The following is a 23,647-nucleotide window of genomic DNA, read 5'->3' as shown; positions in this document are numbered from 1 at the left end:
CCATTCACTTTTATAACACTCCTCAAGGCAGCATGCAAGTAGCTTTCTTTAAAAAACATCCATATTACAATGATCATAAACTATTTTCTAATGCACTGTAGAAGAGGTGCCATTTCCATTCACTTTTATAACACTATTCTCTTTCCAGCAAGCAAGCAGTGTTCTTAGAAACATCTGTATTACAAGTGGTTTTTTTGTTTGTTTGTTTTGTTTTGTTTTTGTATAGCTACCATTGCCTTACATGCTTTCACTTTCTAAAAAAATTGAAGTATAGTTGATTTACAATGTTGTGTTCGTTTCAGGTGTACAGCAAAGTGATTCAGTTATACATACACATATATCTATTTTTTTTCAGATTGCTTTCCCTTATAGGTTATCGCAAAATATGGAGTATAGTTCCCTGTACTATACACTAGGTCCTTGTTGTTTATCTATTTTATATATAGTAGTACATATATGTTAATCCCAAACTTCTAAGTTATCCTTCCCCCTTTTCCCCTTTGGTAACCATAAGTTTGTTTTCTATGTCTATAGGTCTATTTCTGTTTTGTATATAAATTCATTTGTATCTTTTTTTTTTTTTAGATTCCACATGTAAGCGATATCATATGATATTTGTTTTTCCCTGTCTGACTTACTTCACTTAGTATGATACTCTCTAGGTCCATCCATGTTGCTGCAAATGACATTATTTCATTCTTTTTATGGCTGAGTAATATTCCATTGTATATATGTACCACATCTTCTTTATCCATTCATCTGTCAATGGACGTTTAGGTTGCTTCCATGTCTTGGCTATTGTAAAAAGTGCGGCAATGAACATTGGGGTGCATGTGTATTTTCGAATTATGGTTTTCTCCAGATATAGGCCCAGGAGTGGGATTGCTGTGTCATATAGTAGTTCTATTTTTAGTTTTTGAAGGAACCTCCATGCTGTTTTCCATAGTGGTACAAGTGCTCTTAAACACTCTCTACATACATTGCAGATGGTGCCACCCCCATTCACCAGTGTACACTGTCCTCCATTAGGAAAGAAAGTACCATTCTTAGAAACATCTTTTTTTACAAATGGTGTCAAATACTTCTCTCAATGAGAAATGTGTTCCACTTCCATCGACTGATATAACTCTGTGGTCAAAGCAGCCAAAAAAAAAGTGTACTTGGAAACATCTTTATTACAACTGTTCTTAGCACTTCACATGCATCGCAGAACATGTTGTACTTTCATTCACAGATATAACACTGTACTCAGCACAGCAGGCAAGTAGTTTCTTAGAAAAATCTTTATTACAAGCATTTTCAAACATTTCTGTACATACATTGCAGAATGGGCATTACATCCATTCACTGATATAACACTGTTCTCAATGCAGCAAGCGTTAGTGTTCTTAAAAATTTCTTTAATACAAGTGTACTTAAACACTTCTGGGGAATTCCCTGGCAGTCCAGTGGTTAGGACTCCATGCTTTCACTGTGGCCCGGGTTCAATCCCTGGTCAGGGAGCTAAGATCCCACAAGCCACATGGTGCAGCCAAAAACAAAAAAAACCCAAACAACCCCCACCCCCAACTTCTGTATATGCACTGATGCCTGTACCTGCCACTCACTGATAGAAACTGTTCTCAACTTGGCAAGCAGATTGTGTTTTTAGAAACGCCTTTATTACAATTGTTCTTAAACTCATCTCTCTATGCACTGCAGAAAGGTTATAAGCTCCATTCACTGATGCAACACTGTTCCCAACACTGCCAGCAAGGAGTTCTTATAGATGTCTTTATTACAAGTATTCTTAGATGTCAGCATCTAGGTGGTGCGAGTGGTTCCTATTTTCTCTCCCCTTTGATTAATAACTATTTGGGCACCCTTAACCAAACAAAAGTGCCTCTGCACGTTGCACCTGGACATCCAGGAGGTTTTCACCCACCTGTTCATCAGCATGTGGACACATTGGATCTCGGTCATGGCTATGGATCCAAAGGAGTCGGCAAGCCTCCCCCACCCCCATACCCTGTGATTGGGTAAAAGGGAATCTGATGAGTACAAAACTAGGTGGAGGGACTTCCCTGGTGGCGCAGGGGTTAAGAATCCGCCTGCCAATGCAGGGGACATGTGTTCAATCCCTCATCCGGGAAGATCCCACATGCCGTGGAGCAACTAAGCCCGTGCGCCACAACTACTGAGCCTGTGCTCTAGAGCCCGCGAGCCACAATTACTGAGCCCACGTGCCACAACTACTGAGCCTGCGCTCTAGAGCCCTTGAGCCACAACTACCGAGCCTGCATGCCACAACTACTGAAGCCCACGCACCAAGAGCCTGTGCTCCACAACAAGAGAAGCCACCGCAGTGAGAAGGCCGCGCACCACAAGGAAGAGTAGCCCCTGCTCGCCGCAACTAGAGAAAGCCTGTGTGCAGCAACAAAGATCCAATGCAGCCAAAAGTAAGGAAAATTTTAAAAACAAACAAAAAAACGAGGTGGATACTCATGGGCAATAGAGAATTTGAGGAGGGCCAGTCTGCCTAAAGGGAGAATTGTCATGCCATCAGAGTGGGGTAGAGATGAATTTGGATGCAGCGGAAAGGGTAGAACTTGCCAAGGGAGCCTCCTTCCCCAGGGCAAAGCTGTAATAGGCTGGCCTTCTGGCAGCGGCCGCAGCAACGTCTCTGGCAGAGTAGGTTGAAAGCGGCGACCTCTCGATGGAGGAGAGGGAAAGTGAAAACGGTGAGCGACTGCCTGACTCCCCCCTGCTGTGCAGGTTGTAGCTGGAGAAGCTTGTTTCTCTCCAGCAGCGCTGGGATTTCCGAGGAGGGACCTCCATAATGGGGAAGGAGGGGGGAGGGAGGAGAAAGGAAAGGAAGCACGTGATAACACCCACGGGCATTAAAGGAGCACGGGTCCTGCTGGCTGCTTCAGGACCTCAGCAGGACCACCCACAAGCCTTTGGGAGTATCCACTGGAGGATCTTCCCCTGGCCCCACTGGCACCGCAAAGCTCCAAGCGCTAAACCCACACGTCCCTTCCCTTCCCCCCCCAACTCTGGAGCCAGATCCTTGTGTGTGCTCCCAAGTGTGAGAGCAGGGTAGGTAATCTGAATACTCTCAGAAAGATGGACCAGGGTCTGTGGACAAGGGAGACTCAACAAACTGGGGCTACAGTGCCACCTTCTGGAAAACAAAAGAGAGGTTTCCTGCAGCCAGCTGGGTGATTTATGAGAACAAGAGGAAACACAAAGGTAAGAATTCTACCACAAGAGAGAACAAGAGTGGAGCAGGTCAATCCCCTATAAACCAGAGATTCCTCAGAGAAGTAACACCAAGGAACAGTACCTCATCAAAGATAACAAGTAAAGATACTTCAAATGCTAAAGCAGCAATGCAGAAATACAAAGAACTTTAAAAATCAAGGAAATATGCCATCACCAAAAGATATCAACAATTCTCCAACAGCTGAGCCCAAAGTCCCAGCACACTGCAATCTATCTGATAAAGAATTCAAAATAGCGGTATTGAAGAAACTTAATAAGCTACAAGAAGAATTAAAAACAGCTCAGGATATTAGGAAAAGGATACATGAACAAAATGAGTTACTTGTAAAAGAGATTGAAAATACAAAAAAGGGCCCAACAGAAATTCTGGAGCTGAAGAATTCAATGAATGGGATGAAGAATGCAACAGAGAGCATCTGTAGCAGACTAGAGCAGATGGAAGATAGAATAAGTGACTTAGAGGAAAGGAATTTTGAAACAAAGAGTTATACCAGAACAAAGATAAAGAATAAAAATGAGGGGAGAAAACCTACATGTTCTATGGGACTCAGCCGAAAGGGAATACATTTGAATAATCAAGAATCCAGAAGGAGAAGAGAGGGAAAAGGGTGTAGAAACTTTTTGAAGTATAGTTGATGCATAATATTATATAAACTGCAAGTGTATCATATAGTGATTCACAATTTTTAAAGGTTATGCTCAATTTATAGTTATTATAAAATATTTGCTATGTTCCCCATGTTGTAAAATACATACTTGTAGCTCATTTTATACCTAATAGGTTGTACCTCTTACTCCCCTACCCCCATATTGCCCCTCCCCCCTTCCCTCTCCCCACTGGTAACCACTAGTTTGTTCTCTATATCTGTGAGTCTGCTTCTTTTCCGTTATATTCACTAGTGTGTTGTATTTTTTAGGTTCCACATATAAATGATATCATATATATAGTATTTGCCTTTCTCTGTCTGACCTTTCACATACCATAATGCCATCTGAGTCCATCCATGTTGCTGCAAATGGCAAAATTTCATTCTTTTTTTATGGCTGAGTAGTATTCCATTGTATAAACATACCACTTCTTCTTTATCCATTCATCTGTTGATGGACACTTAGGTCACTTCCAAATCTTGGCAATTGTAAATAATGTTGCTATGAACATTGGGGTGCATGTATCTTCTCAAATTAGTGCAGGAGTGGAATCGCTAGGTTATATGGTAGTTCTGTTTTTAGTTTTCTGAGAAACCTCCATACTGTTTTCCACAGTGGCTGTACCAATTTACATTCCCACCAACAGTGTTCTAGGGTTCCCTTTTCTCTACATCCTCACCATCATTTGATATTTGTGTTCTTTTTGATAATAGCCCTTCTGGCAGGTGTGAGGTGACATCTCATGGTTTTGACTTGCATTTCCCTGATGATTAGTGATGTTGAGCATCTTTTCATGTGCCTGTTGGCCATCTGCATTTCCTCTTTGGAAAAATGTCTATTCAGTTCTTCTGCCCGCTTTTTAATTGGGTTGTTTTCTTGATGTTGAGTTGCATGAACTGTTTATATATTTTGGATATTAACCCCTTATCAGTCATATCATCTGCAAACATCTTCTCCTATTCCGTAGGTCGTCTTTTCATTTCATTGATGGTTACCTTTGCTGTGCAAAAGCTTTTAAGTTTAACTAGGTCCCATTTGTTTATTTTGCTTTTATTTCCTTTGTTTTAGGAGACAGATCCAAAAAATATTGCTATGATTTATGTCAGAGTGTTCTGCCTGTGTTTTCCTTTAGGAGTTTTATGGTATCTGGTCTTGCATTTAGGTCTTTAACAGAAATTTTAATTAAAGAAACAATAGCTGAAAACTTCCCAAGCCTGGAGGAAGACTGAACATCCAAATTCAAGAGGCTAATACATCACCCTATCATCTAATGACAAAAGATCTTCTCCAAGATACATTATAATGAGACTATAAAAAATCAAAGATAAAGTACTAAAAGCAGGCAGGGTAAAAACAGAATGTAACCTACAAAGGAATAGGCTATCAGTGGATTTCTCAGCAGAAACACTAAGGGCCTGGAGAGAGTAGAATGGCATATGCAAAAGGCTGAAGATAAAAACTGACAGCCAGGAACACTCTATCTGGCAAAGTTATCCTTCAGATAAGAAAGAAAAAGACTTTCCCAGGCAAACAAAAGCTGATGGAGTTTATTATCATTACACCTGTGATGCACGAAATGCTGAAAGGAGTTCTTCAGTCTGAAAAGAAAGATGCTAATCAGCAACATGAAAGCATACTAAAGTATATAGTACACTGGTAAAGGTGAAAAATACATAGGCAGATTTAGAAAACTCCACTCTATAATAGAATGGAGTGTTAAACACAACTATAGTGTAAAAGTTAAAGGAAAAGCATATTAAAATTAACTATAGCTATTATAATTCATTAACAAATACACAGTATAAAAAGAGGTAAAATGTGGCATCAGAAATATAAGAGGGAAGGACTCGAGGAATTCTCTGGCGGTCCAGTGGTTAGGACTCTTCACTTTCACTGCCGAGCGCCTGGGTTCAATCCCTGGTTGGGAAACTCAGATCCTGAAAGCTGTGTGGTGCGACCAAAAAAAAAAAAAAAAGAGAGAGAAAGAAAAAAATATAAGAAGGGAGGAATAAAAGTGTGTACTTTATGACAAACAGAGATAAATTGCTATCAGCATAAAATGGACTCTTTATGAAATGTTGTATGTAAGCTTCATGGTAACCACAAAGCAAAAATCTAGAGTAGATTCATTAAACATAAACAAAAGGGGGAAACTGAACATACCACCATGAAGAACCACCAATTTACAATGGTAGTCAGAAACAGAGGAAAAAAGAAAGGATGGAAATACAAAACAAGCAGAAAACAATAAGATGGCAGTAATAAGTTCTTATACATCAATAATCACTCTAAATGTAAATGGATTGAATTCACCAAAGACACAGAGTGGCCACATGGATTAAAAAACAGTAAGACCCAACTATATGCTGCCAACAAGAGATTCATTTAAAGCAAATGTCAGATCAAAACGAAGGGCTGGAAGAAGATATTCCAAGCAGGTGGAAGCCAAAAGAAAGTGGGGGTACTTATAGCAGACAAAATACTCAAGACAAAAATGATGACCTGAGAAAAGGAAGGTCATTGTATAACGATAAAGGGGTCAATACATCTATAAAATATAACAATAATAAATATGTATACACCCAAACTATATTTAGGTTCTGAGGTGTTGGGTGCATACATATTTATTATTGGAACTGTTCATACCACCATGGAGAACCACCAAAACACGGGGACCCTTGTGCACTGTGGGTGGGATTGTAAGTTGGTACGACCACTGTGGAAAACAGCATCTAGTTTCCTCAGAAAATTAAAAGGAAATCTTGCCATTTGGGACAACATGGGGGGACCTCGAGGGCATCATGCTAAGTGAAATAGGCAGAGAGAGACAAATCCTGTATGATATCACTTCAGTGTGGAATCTAAAAAATAAAACCAAACTCAGAAAAAGAGGTCAGATTTGTGGTTACCAGAGGTGGGGGGTGGGAGGTGGGAAACTGGGTGAAGGTGGTCGAAAGGTAGAAACTCCTTATAAGATTAATAAGTACTGGGAATGTAATGTACAATAGTGACTATGGTTGACACTTCTGGATGGTATATTTGAAAGTTACTAAGATAGTAGATCCTAGAAATTCTCATCACAAGGAAAAAACATTGCTTTTTTTTTTTTTGTATCTATAAGAGGTGATGGGTATTAACTAAATTTATTGTGGTAATCATTTCACAATATATGTAAGTCAAATCATTATGCTGTATACCTTAAACTTATACGGTGCTGTATGTCAATTATATCTCACTAAAACTGAAAGATAAAAATAAAAATGATAAAAGGACATTATTAGACATTTTCCCAAAGAAGACGTACAGATGGCCAATAGGTATATGAGAAGGTGCTTAACATCACTTATGATCAGGAAAATGCATATCAAAACCACAATGAGATATCACCTCACACCTGTTAGGATGATTATCATCAAAAGGACAAGAGATAACCAGTATTGGTGAGGAAGTGGGAAAAAGGAAAGCCTTATACACTGTTGGTAGGAATGTAAATTGGTGCAGCCATTACAGAAAACAGTAAGGAAGTTCGTCAAAAAGTTAAAAGTAGAACTATTCATATGATCCAGCAATACCATTCTGAGTATATATCCACAGGAGACTAAATCAATATCTCAAAGAAATATCTGTTCATTGCAGCATTATTCACAATAGCTAAGATATGGAAACAATATAAGTGTCCATCAACAGATGAATGAATAAAGAAAATGAGGTGTATATATAAATCTATCTATCTATCTATAGAAGCTAGAAGGCATTTTAGGCTAAGGGAAAATAACCAGACAAAGACACATACTGTATGGTATTACTTATATGAGGAATTTTAAAAAAATGTCATAGCGACAGAGAATAGAATGGTGGTAACCAGGGACTGGGGTTAGGGGGAAGGGGAGATATTGGTTAAAGGTGCATACTTCCTGGTATATGATGAATATCTTCTGAACACCTAATGTACAGCATGGTGATTATAGTGACTATAGTTAATATATTTCATACTTGAAATTTGCTACGAGAGTAGATCTCAAGTGTTGGTAATGATGTGAGGTGATGCATATGTTAATTAGTTTGATGCTAGCATCAAGCTAATTGTTTTACAATGTATGCATATATCAAAACATTATGTTGTACCCCTAAAATATATACAATTTTTATTTGTCAATCATACCTCAGTAATGTCGGGGAAAAATAATTTTTAAAAAAGGAATTGCTTTCCTATATATACCTGTAATGCACAAGTAGAATTTGAAATTTCAAACACAACTCCATTTATATAAACAGCCCCCCCCACCAAAGTTATAATTAGGTATAGCTCTAACAAAATATGTACAAAATCTATATAAGGAATATAAAAACTTCTAATGAATGAAATCAAAGTAGAACTAAATAATTGGAGGGATGTTCCTTGTTCAATGATAAGAAGATTCAATAATGTCAGGATGTCAGTTCTTCCCAACTTGATCTATAGATTCAATGTAACCAAAATCTCAGCAAATAATTTTGTAGATCAACAAGCTGATTCTAAAGTTTATATGGAGAGGCAAAAGACCCAGAATAGCCAGCACAATATTAAAGAAAAACAAAGTTGGAGGACTGACACTACCTGCTTCAAGACTTACTATGAAGGTACAGTAATCAAGACAGTGTTGTACTGGCAAAAAAATACATCAATGAAACAGAACAGAAAGCCCAGAAATAGACCCATACAAAGATAGTCAACTGATCTTTGACAAAGGGGCAAAGGCAATACAATAGGGCAAAGAGAGTCTTTTCAACAAATGGTGCTAGAACGACGGGACATCCAAATGCAAAAAAAAAGAAAGAAAGAAAGAAAGAAAAAATCTAGACACAGACTTTACACTCTTCACAAAAATTAACTCAAAATGGACCACAGATGCAAAGCTATAAAACTCCTAGAAGATAACACAGGAGAAAATCTAGATGATCTTGGTATGGTGATGAATTTTTAGATACAACACCAATGGCATGACCCATGAAAGAAATAATGGATAAGTTGGACTTCGTTCAAATAAAAAACTTCTGCTCTGGAAAAGACACTGCGCTGGGTCTTCATTGCTGTGCGCGGGCTTTCTCTAGTTGTGGCGAGCAGAACCTACTCTCGGTTGTGGTGCGTGGGTTTCTCATTGCGGTGGCTTCTTTTGTTGTGGAGCATGGGCTCTAGGCACACGGGCTTCAGTAGTTGTGGTGCGTGAGCTCAGTGGTTGTGGTGCATGGGCTTAGTTGCTCCGCGGCATGTGGGATCTTCCTGGACCAGGGCTCGAACCCGTGTCCCCTGCATTGGCAGGCGGATTCTTAACCACTGCACCACCAGGGAAGCCCCGGTACAGCCACTTTGGAGGACAGTTTAGTGTTTTTTTACAAAGCTAACCATACTCTTACCATATGATCCAACAGCCTTGATATTTACCCAAAGAATTTGAAACCTTATGTCCACACAAAAACCTGCACATGGATGTTTATAGCAGCTTTATTTGTAATTGCCAAAACTTGGAAGCAAGCAAAATATTCTTCAGTAGATGAATGGATAAACTGTGGTACATCCAAATAATGGAATACTATTCAGCACTAAAAAGAAATGAGCTCTCCAACCATAAAAAAAATGGAGGAAATTTAATTGCATACTACTATGTGAGAAAGAAGCCAATCTGAAAAGGCTGCATTCTTTATGATTGCAATGTCGACATGAACCTAAAACTGCTCTAAAAAAATTTAAATCTTTCTAAAAAAAAGTATGCTGCCAAAAAATGTGAGAAAAAAATATTATGGAAATGTCTCAGAAAGTTATTTAATAAAAATAGTATGTTATTTTTCTAGATTTTGTTAATGTGAAATTTCTCAAAATTTGTAAATTTGTAGTTTGTGGTTTTTTATCATTTTTAATAAATATTCACTTCTATACCTAATTTTTTGTGCATAAGTTTATATTCCTTTCCTTAAAGTGCTACCTTCCACAAAATGGATAAGCTGGAGGTCCCCCCAAATACTGGATTCAACTCTTGGGCTTCAACTTCAACTACCCTTTATAAATACAACCCTTCCTCAGTTTAGCTGTCCTCTGACACTCCTACAAAAACATCCCAGCAATACCAACCAATTGACATTGAGATTATGCTATCTTATACTATTTTTATTTATGTTCTGTGTTTTTTTCCGTCTCCCTATCTAGCCTGCACACCCCATCATGGACCCGTTCATCCAGTCATTTGTGCATTGAAGAAACATGCCTTGGATCTGTCATCCTTCACTCCTTCATCGTTCCTAGATAGGCCCAGATTCCAGAGTCCAAGGTTACTAGTTGCCTAGGAGATGCCTGCTATTTGATCATGATAGCGATGATACACATCCTGGGCTTAAAAAAAGCCCCACCCCACCCCAATTCTCTTCTGATGTCTCAGACTCGTCTCTCGGGCCTCTACCCAGAACTAGGAGTGATTATCCCTCCCTCTCCACACCTGCTGGGCGTTGTAAAGATCAGTGAAATTGGTCCATAAAATGTGTTGAAATCAAGAAACTGTTGCTAAGGAAATGTGAGTCAGAGGCCCCCAAATTGTTTCTTCACTTGAAATCTTCTACCACTCCAAATGAATTCTTCTTTCAACACAGAGGGACCTAAAGTAAGTGTTTTTCCCCCTATTTTTTGAGTCCTGGGAGGTCAAGCCCGGGTGTGCTCAGAGACCACTGGATCCTCTGAGACACAGCATGGGGGGGTGGGCCTTGAGCTGCAGGTCTGCTGCCTCATTGGGCAGTGGGACAATCAATCCCAGCAGCCTGGCCCAATCAGAGAGCGGGCAGGGTGCTCCATGCAAGCGGCCACGGACTGATTCAACAAAGATGCTTAGAATATTCTCCAGCTGAAGCCCTTGCCATTTTGGGAACATGATGTGAGGTGTTCTGAAGTAGGAGAGCCAGCTCCTGTCACAAAGAACCCAAGAGCAGTTTCCCAGACAGTGAAAATAGTACGCTACCATTTCTGTGTATTTTTTTAAAAGGGACAGAAGAACATATGTCAGAATTCATTTTTGTTTGAATATGGTTGGACACATAAGAGACTAATTTAAACATTATGCTAAGTGAAAGAAGCCAGGCACAATAGGCCACATATTGTATGGTTCCATTTATATGCAGTGGTACGAGTGGGCAAATCCATAGAGAAAGAAAGGAGATTAGTGGTTGCCAGGTGTATGGTCAGGCCATTCAAGATGGCGGTTGTCTTGTTCCCTGTACATCCCCTGCTTGACCAGTGCCTGCTTCACTCACATGACTATCCAATCCCCTTAATTATAGAGCTTAATCAGTAACTGCCTATGCACTTGCTCCCTGCCCAGCCGCTGGTTTCCTTGGTAACTGATGAGCCAACCTGACCTCGATTCCCCCTATAAATAGTAGCCTCCTCCTCCCCAGAGCAGTATGGGTGTTGTCACGTCCTGCTTCCGCTGGCCGTTCGCGGTGGAGTATTGCTCCAGGACCCTTTACTTCGGACTGGTAAGATTCCCCCGTCTAGTAAACTGTTGAAGTCTCTGTCACTGTCTGCGGGCTCTTTCTCTGGTCCTGAGGCTGAGCAGTTACAAGGCTTGCAGGCCTGCGGGGTTCAGCCCAACAATTGGTGAGCCAGCTGGGAAGCCGAGGAAACTCCCAGGAGCGCCGCGATGTCAGGAAATAAGGACGGGAATGGGAAGTTGTAGGGGAAATGCCAAGGTGGCCGTCCACTAGCACGTGGGACCCGGAAGTCTGAGTCTCTTTCCACTTTCAAAGTGGCAGCCCGGTGCTCGTGGCTCATCTCACTGCACGGGGATGGCTGGTGAATACAGACAAAATGCAGTGACCTGGATTATCTATCAGACGTTTGGGCGTTATCTGGTCTGGTAAGACAAGTACACCCCTGACCCACCACCTCTAAGCGATTACAGACACAGGCTTTAGGGTTATTAACGCAGGGATAGACTTGTGAGCTGGATGTGGCTAGTTAACCGGAAGGGTTTGGTTGGGACCTGAGGCAACGGCAAAATAATGAGTACCCTTGGGCTTCTGGTCCCAGCTACGAAAGGGGTCAGAGCAACGATATAGTGGGATGGAACAGCTATATGCCGTCCACAGTGTGTTACAACAGGTGGGAGATATTACAGAAGGTCTATCCGAGTCATCAACGCAGAAAAACAGTGCGGGGTCTAGAACAGCTGTGCATAACATACGGGACCCCCATGGACATCGATAGTGACCAAGGAACCCACTTTACTGACCAGGAAGTTCAGGAATGGGCTGATTAAAAATGACATATGCTGGTATTTCCACCTGCCTTATGACCCCACTACTGCCGGGCTAATGAAAGGATGAATGGACTACTTAATAGAGGCTGAAACCCGCTCTCAACGTGTGGCCCAGGAGGCTAACTCAAGCCCTATGAACCCTAGCTGAATGTCGCAGGAGTAACCATCCCTGTGGCTAAGCCATGCTAACCCAGAGGCAACTAGTCAACACCATCCAAGTTCAGCTATTGACCACCGAAGGACCATTGCCAGCTATCGATCAGGACAGTAACTTGCTTTTGCCCTGGCCGCGGGATCCACCCCCAGGAGAACACATCGTATGTAAAACGGCCTGGGACTGGCAGGTAAGTCCCCGGTGATTTGGGTTTGCTGCCCCGTGGGGAATAGGATTTGAAAGATCTCACCTGTCTTCTCCCCGGCCCCAACAAAGCCGCCTTTTATTAACCATGTGGTCTGTGGTTACACCGCCTCTCCAGTGTTCAGCATCGGCTGTGGGGACCGAGGGTAGATGGGTGGTATGGTACTGCAGGCCAGGACAAAAGCCACAGGCAGGGTGGTGTTATCTCAGGATGCTGTCACTGCTTGTATTTTAATGGTCGTGATCTCCCCTGTACTGTGCCTGTTGAACGTCTTACAGTTCATCCCTGGTCTGAGCAGAGGGAATCTGTTCACGGGTTGGGCGACAAGGGTGGCCTCGCTGTGAAATGAGTCTCATTGCTGGGTCTATAGTGAGAAGTCATTGTCATCTTCCTCCGGACTTCCGTGAGAAATTGACCCGATTAGCATCTGGTTCCAAAGTTTGCCCACCTCTTGGTGAATAGCTATTTTTAGCCATAGGTATCTTACGCTTGATACTGTCTAGCTGCTGGTGTCTGTAGTGCATTTGTGGTATTTGGTTGCAGCGACCCTCTACCTGCCTGACCCCAGGGATATCGCGGGAGAGGTGTGGACAAGATTGTAAGGGTTGGGTACAGTGCTGTACGGGTGGAGTGTACGGTCAGGCCACTCAGGGTGGCTGTTCTCTTGCTCTCTTTACATCCCCTGCTTGACCAGTCCCTGCTTCACTCACATGACTATCCAATCCCCTTAATCATAGGGCTTAATCAGTAACTGCCTACATGCTTGCCCCCTGCCCCAGCCGCTGGTTTCCCTGGTAACTGATGAGCCAACCTGACATCAATTCCCCCTATAAATGGTAGCCTCCTTTCCCCCCAATTAGCGAAGATTGCTGCCACGTCCTGCCAGTGGGGAGTTCCTTTAGGACCCTTTGCTTCAGATGAGTGAGAGTCCCCTGTCCAATAAGGCATTGATGTCTCTGTCGCTGTCTCCGGGCTCTTTCTTCAGTCTTGTGGCTGGGCAATGAAGAGGCTTGCAGGCCTGTGGGGCAGAGCCCACCCCAACGCCAGGGAACAGGGGAGGGAGGAACAGAGAATGGCTGCTTAATGGGTACAGAGTATCTCTTGGGGATGGTTTGGAACTGGATAAAGGCGATGGTTGCACAGCATTGCAAATGTACTTAATGCCACTGAACCATACACTTTAAAGTGGGTAAAATGGTAGGCTAATTTCAACATCAGTAACCTTCACGACAGCAGACAGGAGAAAAATAGGTGGATGGGGACAAGGACGGGAGGGAGGTTTTTCGCTCTGTAACTTCTTATACTTGGGATTTCTGGAACTTAAACCAACCCATTCTTCTCAGCCTGCATGTATGTCACATTGGTTTCAGTATTTGGATGAGCTAGTTAAATAGGAGCACCACTTTTTTGTTATCCCAGAAAAACAATGCATGTTCTGGAAGCCTGGAGAAGCAGCTCAGTCTGCAGACAAGAAGCAACGGGAAAAAGAGCTGATGCCTGTGCAGGTCAATTAATCAGCGCAAAAGTGCTCTGTGCTGAGGCAGAGAAAGACCTGCCAAGTGGAAATGCCCTGCAGCATCTTTTCCCCACCTGGTCCCTTGGGACACAGAAAAGCAGGGAGTGGGTTCAGCACCATCTTTCTGTAAATGCAGATTTCATCACTGGAGCCCCACCCACCCATCCCCGCTCCTTGCCAAGCATTGCATTAATTGCTTGTGATGAATTCCAGCTTCTCCCACATCCAAGGTAGTTAGCTCAAGAAGTCTGCTCTTGAGTTGCTTACGCATCTGTGTCCCCTCCCTCCAACCCTGACCCCAACCTCCATCTGAAGACACTTTTACAGGCGGGGGCACCATGTGTATATAGCTGGTGGCGGGCTGCCCTTCCCGGTCCTTTGCTCCCCTTGGGCTTCGAGAAGTTCATCCATTCAACTCGGTTCTGTCTGGTCCTTCCTTTGAGGCTAAAGCTTCTTCAGAGAATTTTCTTGTACTCCCTTTACTCAAGGATGAGGTTACCCACGCCCTAATCCAGACAAGCGTCTCAGTTGTAAGTTTTTAGTTTTTCCTGGAAATCTGAGTCAAATTCCCTGTTGTGAACAGGAGTCCAGGGTTCCTGGAGAGCCTAGACGCCTGTATCATCATCCCTTACTCTCTGAGCTGCTGAAAGCTAGTCCTCCAGCCCATGGCAGCACAGACAGTGATTTTGAAAAGTGACAAGGCTAGTTAGGCTGCAAACTGGAGGTGGGTCAGCATTGGTCCCGGTAAATCTCTGGCGCCCCCAAGTGCAAAGAATGAGCTGTAGAATGACTACCTTGCAAAGAAAGTACCCTAAGAGGATTCCTGGCCCTGGCGCTTGCCTCTGGCTGCGGTTCCCATACAGGGTACAGGTGGGCACCGCCATGGGAGCCTTCCATCCGTGTGAAGAAATATGCCAGGGGTTCAGGAAGGGAAGTACAAGGCTTGGGAAGTGAACACACTTTCTGACGTGCTTTTCTGTGGCCACGCCCTCATTTGAAGCGACTCTGCATTTTTTTTTTTTTTTAACTAAAATGTTTTTTAATGGGAACCAGAGATATGGTTACATTACATAGTCCGACACAAAAAACCCGTGGGTGATCAGGAGTTGGAAGGTTACAAAATAATGAGGGTAACACTGGGGACAGGAAGAAAGCTGCTCCAGAACCTCAGGAGCCAGGCTAATATGCCTTCTCCCTGCGATGCTGTCTGTGCTCACCCTTGGAGTCCACCTTGCCAGGGCCAAAGCCACCTCTGTCCCCACCACCCCAGCCCCCTCAGAAGCCCCCACGGTCCGCGCCTCGGCCTCGGTAGCTGCCCCGATCATAGCCTCCTCTGCCACCACGACGATCGTCTGCATGGTTACCCCCCATATGAGAGCCTCCTGGCCCCCCTCCTGGCCCCCCTCCCAGGCCGTCTGGGTTAGGGGCCTTACACTGGTTGCATTCGTTTCTCCAAGAGAAGTTCATGTTCTCACACATAGGATTAGGACACTTCCAGTCCCCTGCTCGCTGCTGTCTGCCACTGCCACCACTGGGGAATCCTCGGCCACTGTCACCACTGCCAGCGCCTCCATAGCCTCCACGGCCTGTGGGTCCTCCTCGCCCTCGGCCTCCACGACCACTGTCACCACCCCGACTGAAGTCTGCTCGCCGGGGAGCAGATGAGACCTTGATAGGATTCCCAGAGAATTCTTTACCATCAAACCAGTCAGTAGCTGCTTTATTAGCGGTAGGTGGGTCATCAAATGATACTGTGCTATGCAGCTGCTTCCCACTAGCTATCTACTTTACATTTGGTGGTGTGTATATGTCCATGCTACACTCTCACTTCATCCCGGCTTATCCTTCCCCCTCCCCGTGTCCTCAAGTCCATTCTCTACGTCTGTGTCTTTATTCCTGTCCTACCCCTAGGTTCTTCAGAACCTTTTTTTTTTAGATTCCATATATATGTATTGGCATACGGTATTTGTTTTTCTTGCAGCTGCATAGAACAGGGATATCAGCTCGGTGCTTTGTGATCACCTAGAGGGATGGGATAGGGAGGGTGGGAGGGAGACTCAAGAGGGAGGGGATATGGAGATGTATGTATACGTATAGCTGATTCACTTTGTTATACAGCAGTAACTAACATACCAATGTAAAGCAATTACACTCCAACAAAGATGTTAAAAAAAAAAAAAAAAAGATACTGTTGCTTCTCCCTTCAGCTTGCTTGTTTCCCTGTCTGTGAACAGATTAATCATGGGCTCTCCCGTCTTCTTGTTTGCCTTAATGATCCCAATCTGCTTGAAGTAATTGGCTACAGACTCAGTTGTAGCATTCTCGCTCAGGCCTTGCACGAAGATGGTTGGCCAGGGTCAGTCCTCCATGAGTTGGCGGTCGTTACAACTGCAGCAGCGGTGGCCGTGAACCCAGAGGTTGTGGAGGCGACTCTGCGTTCTTGCCTAACTTTTCCTCCTACCTCTAGAAAGCCTGAGCTTTCTAGATCCCAAGATAAAGAAAAAAGCTCTTTACTTCCTGGGCCCAAGTTGTAGCCTCTTGACATCTGACTGCCACTGCTTCTCCTTGAAGCTGCACAAACTCATTCTTTCAGAGACCCCTATATTCTCCATAGAAATTCCCCAAGTAATCTTTCTATGAAGGTCAGTTCTGTTGATCAAGATTCATCAGGAAAGAGTGATCTTGGGGCCTCCTTTTTATGGAAGACTTCATTTTATGGTCCAGTGTCTTGGTCCTGTGTCTGTACAATAATGCAGCTGTCATTATGTGAAGGCTTCTTTCTCTCCAAGGGGAGAGCCCCTCTTGAAGTCACCTGCCTGGGGAGAAACGTGGACCCCAACCCCTCTCTCCTCAGGGCCCATCAGCCTGAGATGCAGCTCGACTCATGTTACCTTGTTGCTCAAAACCCTCATGCAAGGACTCTGAAGATGATCTGGTCCTACCCCTTCTTTTAAGATGAGGAAGCAGAACCCCAGAGACATCGACTTTTTTTTTTTTTTTTTTAACCGAGGTCAACCCCCTTTAGCAGAGTACCTGGGGGCTGCAGCCAGCCTCCTGACTATCTCCTGAGCTTCCATCCCCTCTGGCCCTGGAGTCTTCCAGGCTCAGCCCCTTCCTGCCTTTCGGCCTTATTTCCTACCCTGCTCCTCTGTGCTGTCAAATCCCTAACGTTGCTTGTTTTCCTCCTTCCTTATTTGGCTCAACCCAGATGCCACTTTCTCGCAGGATTCCCACGCAGAAGTGCTCCCTCCTTCCTGGGGTCCCTTGGCTTCAGGCGGTGCCTGTCCTAGGACATCAGACTCTCCAGCTGGTGTGAGCCACTCCCCAGTAAGCCGTCAGCATCCAGAGGCAGGAGCCAAGTGTTCGTCACTTCAGTCTCCCTGGAGCCCGGCACCAGCAGCGCACACACCGTGTAGGTCTCTCAGATGTTAGCGGAACACAAACGGATGGATCTTTGACACATACTGGAACCAGGAACAGTTACAATGAAAGTTGGGAAGTGTGTTCTGTTTGCTCACTGCGCTTTCCAGACTCTGTATTTTGGACTTTATGACAGTGGCTATACCCTTCACCTTGACGTGAATGGGCACCTGGGGGGACTAAACAGAAAAGTGCAGCCAGAGGGGCCTGAGCTCAATGCTGGGCTCCCCCATCCAGAACGGGGGTTGGCAAACCTTTGCTGTAAAGGGCCAGATGGTAAATACTTTCGACTTTATGGGCCATACAACTACTCTGTCACGACGACTCAGCTCTGCTGCAGCATGAAAGCAACCATATGCACTGTCACTGAACGTGAGTGTGTCCCAATGAAACTTTACACAAACAGGCCATGAGCCCCAAACCTGGCCTGCAGGCTGTACTTTGATGACTCCAGACTTAAGTGAGGGAACCTGGCCACGTGGCTTAAATTCTGAATCGGTTGCATCATTTTAAAAAAAAAAAAAAAAAAAAAAGTTGAGTGGAAAGTGCTTCCTGTGTATGGCCTTGTATGGGAATGATAGAGTAATTGGACTAGGGGAGGTAAGCTCTGGGCACCAGGCCTGGAGCATGTTGCTTGCTTCCTCTTTTCTTTGTCTCTTCTTTCATTCTTTTAGGTGTCCAAAGTCTTCCGCTAATGTTCAGCAGGTGCTCTGTGGGAACTGTTCCATTTGTAGATGAATTCTTGGTGTACTTGTGAGGAGCGATGAATTCCGCGTCCTCCTATTCCGCCATCTTGACTTCCCCCTCACCCCCCTGTCTGCTTGCTTAGTCAATAGTAATTCATATGATCTTTTAAAGTCGGCCAAAGACTTCCTAAGTGTTTGTTAGCTCATTCTCACTCCACAACTTAAAATAGCTAGGCTTAAAGCCAATTGGAATGAACAAAAAAGGAATTTCAGGTGCCTGAACCTGTTCCATCCAGGGGCAGTACTGGCTGGACACACGTTTTGCACATGCTGTTCCTTCTGCCTGGAATGCCCTTCCCTCCCCTCCCTCACCTGCCTGCACCTGCAGCAAGTCCTTCTCAACCTCCAGGGTTCAGCACATTCTTTTGGGAAGCCTTCCCTGATTTCTTGCCTAAAAAATCTTCTCCCTACACCAGCTTTTAAATCCTCTTCGTAGCATTCTTCATAGTTGTGCTTTAACATTTATTAGTTGAATAGCGTTTTCTTCCTTACTAGTCTACAAGTTGAGAGAATTGGGCGTGCCCAGGAATCACCAGGCCATCTTATTAAAATGCGGGTCCCGGTTTAGCGGGTCTGGGGCAGGCCTGAGGATCTGCATGCCTAAGAAGCCCCCAGGCTGTACCAAAGCCAAGGCTGCCAGTCGGCACACCACACCTTGAGTGTTAAGGGTTTAGCTCTCTTGGACCTCTTATTCCCTTCTTTCCCGCTTCAATTCCCATTCATGACTTTTGCAGAGAGGTTTGTCTATTTTTTCCTCTTCAACCCATCCACCTAGGTCCCCAAGGCTGTCCATTCCATTAGAGTCCCCTCCCCTATAACTCCCAACCTCCAACGTCACCACTACTAGTGCACGGGCTTATCAAGGAATTTCCCCCCAAATAGCTTTCTCTTGAAGAAATCTAGTGTCATTGGCTAAAATATTCTTTTTTTTTTTTTTTTTCCACTCGATTCCTTCAGTCAGAAGACCATAAGGCAATCACGCATTGCTGGGATTTCAGCAAGAAACATTTCCTTTTTCTCCTCAATTTTGAGGACCAATTAAGCTATAGATGCAGGTGAGAGATGAACTTTTTTTAAAAAAAAGAATCAGTTTTATTCCAATAAAGCTGATTGGGGAATGTGGTTGGGATCTACAGCCAAAGAGGTTTGCTAATCTGTCCCCTCAGAGTAACTTAATTCTTCTTCAAAGCTGCAGGCCACCTTTGCAAAGGAAGTTTCTATCCCAGCCACCTTCGTGTAGGCAAGCGGAGAACTCAGGTGCATCGGGGGGTGGCTGGGCTCTGCTGGACTTTGCTGCCTCGTCTCTCCCGCAGCTTTTTAGGACAGGTTACTATGGGAGAAGTAGGTGAGGGGCCGAGAGGGGTCAAGGGCACTATGTAAGTTACCTTCCTCCTAGAGGGACCCCCAACACTTACGAGCATTAGTACAGTGGGAGAGAGGGCTTTTTCCTTCAAGTTGAACAGAAAGCCTACTTTGTTCTGAAATCTTAGCGCTCAAATCGTCTTCTCACTAGACCTTCCAAGGAAGTCCAGGTAGCCTTAAGGCAAGGGAGCAAAGGAGGGTCACCATCTTTTGGGTACTTTGACCAAATGGCTCAGGGATAGTTGTGGCTTTTTTTTTTTTGTAGGAATATATCGTATTTTTATCTTTTTAGTTTATTTTAAAAGTAATTTTTAACTTTTATACAACTTTAAAAGTTACTTTCCATGTACAGCTATTAAAAAATATTGGCTATATTCCCTGTTTGTACAATACACCCTTGAGCCTACTTACAGCCAATAGTTTGTACCTCTCCCTCCCCCATACTTACAGCCCCTCCCCCCTCCCTCTGCCCACTGGTTACCACTAGTTTTTTTTTTTTTTTTAATTATTTCTTATTTAGTTAGTTAGTTGTGCTGGGTCTTACTTGTGGCTTGCCGGCTCCTTTGTTGTAGCAGGTGGGCTCCTTACTGTGGCTCACCGGCTCCTTAGTTGCGGCATGCGAACTCTTAGTTGTGGTATGCACGTGGGATCTAGTTCCCTGACCAGGGATCGAACCCGGGCCCCCTGCATTGGGAGTACGGAGTCCTATCCATCGCGCCACCAGGGAAGTCCCACCACTAGTTTTTTTTTTTTTTTGGCTGGGCCTTGAGTCTTGCTGAGATCTTGGTTCCCCGAGCAGGGACTGAACCTGGGCCCTACACAGTGAAAGGGTGGAGTCCTAACCACTGGACCGCCAGGGAATTCCCTAGTTTGTTCTCTATACCTGTGAGTCTGCTTCTTTTGTTATATTCACTAGTTCGTTGTATTTTCAGATTCTACTCGCGGCTCCTTCTTTGAAAAGTTGTGATTAGGGGTGGGGCGTGGCCTTCAGAGGAAGGAGTATTTGGGAAACGCGTCAGTGGGGGCTCAGCCGGGATGGTTCCAGCTGCCCCAGAGGAAGGTGAGGGCAGCTGTAGGCAGAAGAGGAAGAGGCTTCTGCTGCATCTTCTATCCCGGCTCTGTTTTCTCCCGTCTCCTTGTCCTCCTCCCTTTGCAATTCCTACGAATTAGTAGACTTGATGTTTTCATTCTGGATCTCTTGACCGAACAGAAAACAGGCTGGAGGTGAGCGGTTAACAGCATCAATTAGTAACCACACAGCCCGTGGCGAAGACTCCCTCCTGGACCACATTTAGTCCGGCTGCTCTGAGCCCCCTGCTCAGCTGGGCCTCGACCTTCGGGCTTCCCCGTCTGTCCTTGCATCACCCAGTTTTAGCAAAACTTCTACTAAGTCCCTCAATATCTGATCAAATCCCTAATCCCTCATCCCTCACACCTCGGTATCTAATCGCGCCAGCTGCCTTCAGCAAGAATCTCTTCAAGTCGATGTAGCCAGAATCCCCTCACCCCTGATGTTTCCCCTCAGTGATTTTCCATCCACTGACCCCTAAGCCCGCTCCTCGGCTATAAATTGCCACTCGCCCGTGCTGTGTGGAGAACTGAGCCCAGTCCTATACCAAGGTCTCTTTTCCCCTTTTGCAATTGTCCTGAATAAAATCTGCTTATACCACTTGACTGTCCAATTCTGGTTTTCTTTGACATCCACCCATTTTTTTTTAAAATAAATTTATTTTATTTATTTTTGGCTATGTTGCTGCGTGTGGGCTTTCTCTAGTTGTGGTGAGCGGGGGCTACTCTTCGTTGTGGTGCGCGGGCTTCTCATTGTGGTGGCTTCTCTTGTTGCGGAGCACGGGCTCTAGGTCCGCAGGCTTCAGTAGTTGTGGCTCGCAGGCTCTAGAGCGCAGGCTCAGTAGTTGTGGCGCACAGGCTTAGTTGCTCCACGGCATGTGGTATCTTCCCGGACCAGGGATCGAACCCGTGTCCCCTGCATTGACAGGCGGATTCTTAACCACTGCACCACCAGGGAAGCCCCGTCCTACTTCTAATATCAAATAGGGCCAATATTTTGAAACAGCAGTTATCAAGCCCAAATGGGAGAGACTATTGCATTGTATTTTAATCATTGAATATGTAACATTTATCTCATGCTAGATACTGCGGAGCATACAAAAACATTGAGCATACAATATTTCCTGGCCTTGAGGGACACTTGATGTGATAATAAAACAAGAGAACAAATGGACCAATATTTATTACAAATTATTTTACATGGCAAATGAAAGAATAACCTTATGGGTTTTTCTCAGATTTAATATACTTTCCTGCTTTACCAGGAGATACTCTGGTGATGGAATAATAGAAACAGAGGTAGAGAAAGGAGTTTGCCTCCATCTCATGGTTTCTAAACTAGTTAAGGCTCATAATAGCAAGTGGGGAGCAGGGAAAAAACCAAGAGGGAGACATTTACAGAAGCAAGAAATCTAACACAAGCTCAGAAGATGATGCAACAGGACCACCAGTGAAACGAAAGAGCAGCTTCCTGGGACTCGGCTCTGCCTCGAGGTCAAGCAGATTGGACCGGACGTGAGCCACGAGTCCAGACAAGCACAAGACTCCAAGTGCAAACACATGCGGCTTCCCTGGCTGTCTCCTGGGTCTCCAGTCTCCTCTCCAGGCAGCCTTCTGAGCGCTCTACCTAAATCAGAAACATGACCACGCACCCCACGCCCCCGGCACGTTAAACAACACCCTTCGGTGCCTCTGCACAGCCTGATAAACAACACCCCAGCTCTTCACCTGGCCTACAAGGCCCCCCACCATCAGATCTGCCTCCCTGGGACTCCCCACTCCAGACCCAGTGCTCCAGCGACACTGTCCCAGGGCACTGGCCAGGCTGCTTCTTACTTCTCTCTGTTCATACTGCCCCACCCCCGGCCAGGAAAGCCCTTCTTTGACCTTCACACAGCTGATCTCTTCACCATCAGGACCTGGTTTGGACATCTTCCCTGAACCCTCCTCCAGATGGCCAGGGACAGCCTGAACCTCCGACGTTACAATGACCAGTTTGTGTGACTCGCTTCCCTTCCGACACTGGGAGTTACTGAGGGCAGCGGCTATGCCTTATTCATTTTTAGGATCCCCAGCACCGGGCACGGGGCACGGTCGCCCAGTGATAGTCGGTGGGGGCGAAATAAAATTCCTTAAGGCAGGAAGGAGGGTTCCAGGAACTGTTTTGCAGTGATTTAGCACATGAGTGGGATTTAAAGGCTGGTTCTGCCATTTACTATCTGGGTGACTTCAAACAAGATTTTTTCAATATACTAAGGAAAACAAGCCTGGTAATACTCGTCCGACAGGGCCGTTGGGACAAGTGAATGAAACTGGACATCTAAAGCATCCCGTGCCGCTCAACCAAGGGTGGTTCTCTTTTTATCCCCACCACGTGTGCCCCTACCCAAGTATCACTCCCAACGACAATAAGCGAATCCTGTTTACCCAAGACACGTTTAATGGTAAGAAGAGAGATAAAGGTCAACTCTTGATAAAAATCAGGCTCGGGTCTCGTCTGGGCAGGGCCGTGTTGCCCCCTCCCTTCACTTCTTCGAGCGGCAGCGTTTCTGGATCTCTCCCGCCAGCCACAGGCAGTGCAGGACGCGTTTCTTCTCGCCAGCCAGCTCCTCTTGAGAGAACTGGCCCAAGAGTTTCTGGACAAATATATTTTGATCCTTCAGGAAAATATTCTTATTGATGCCTACGTTGGGCATATTCTCCAGGGACCCAGACTTGAAATGGAAGCTTAAATGTCTGTTTCGCTTTAGGCCAGGCGCCTTCTCTTCAATCCACGTCAACGGGCTGTGGAAGCAAGAGGCACAGGGTTAATTTCACAGAGGCGCGCGGATGCGGGCTGGCACCTGAGTGCCCAGTGCCAGGTCCTCGCTTTGTGCCCGTTTTCCCCGCAGCTGCTGCATCCCAACCTCCACCAGCCTCCCAGACGCCATGGGTGATTGTTGGCAACTTTACTGCCCAAAGGTCCTTTGTTCAATTTTGCCACCA

The 23,647-nt window shown here is 44.8% G+C and overlaps 1 protein-coding gene and 1 long non-coding RNA gene across 2 annotated transcripts in view; one reads left to right on the top strand and one right to left on the bottom strand.

The window, feature by feature from the left end:
• The first annotated feature begins 11,341 nt into the window (after nucleotides 1-11,341).
• LOC132372129 (uncharacterized) overlaps nucleotides 11,342-23,647 on the top strand; it is a 40,851-nt gene continuing 28,545 nt past the window's right edge. The window contains exon 1 of the long non-coding RNA XR_009505106.1: nucleotides 11,342-11,409. This is a non-coding gene — a long non-coding RNA (uncharacterized LOC132372129). The remainder of the gene's footprint in view (nucleotides 11,410-23,647) is intronic.
• The window catches only part of BLVRA (biliverdin reductase A), a 57,860-nt gene continuing 57,292 nt past the window's right edge, over nucleotides 23,080-23,647 (bottom strand). Inside the window, exon 8 of the mRNA XM_059934226.1 lies at nucleotides 23,080-23,446. Coding sequence (XP_059790209.1) covers nucleotides 23,188-23,446 — 259 coding nt within the window. The 3' untranslated portion in view covers nucleotides 23,080-23,187. The remainder of the gene's footprint in view (nucleotides 23,447-23,647) is intronic.

Source organism: Balaenoptera ricei, chromosome 9 (genome assembly GCF_028023285.1).
Source record: "Balaenoptera ricei isolate mBalRic1 chromosome 9, mBalRic1.hap2, whole genome shotgun sequence".
Taxonomy (NCBI): Eukaryota; Metazoa; Chordata; class Mammalia; order Artiodactyla; family Balaenopteridae; genus Balaenoptera; species Balaenoptera ricei.
This window is presented reverse-complemented; position numbering and strand designations above follow the sequence as displayed.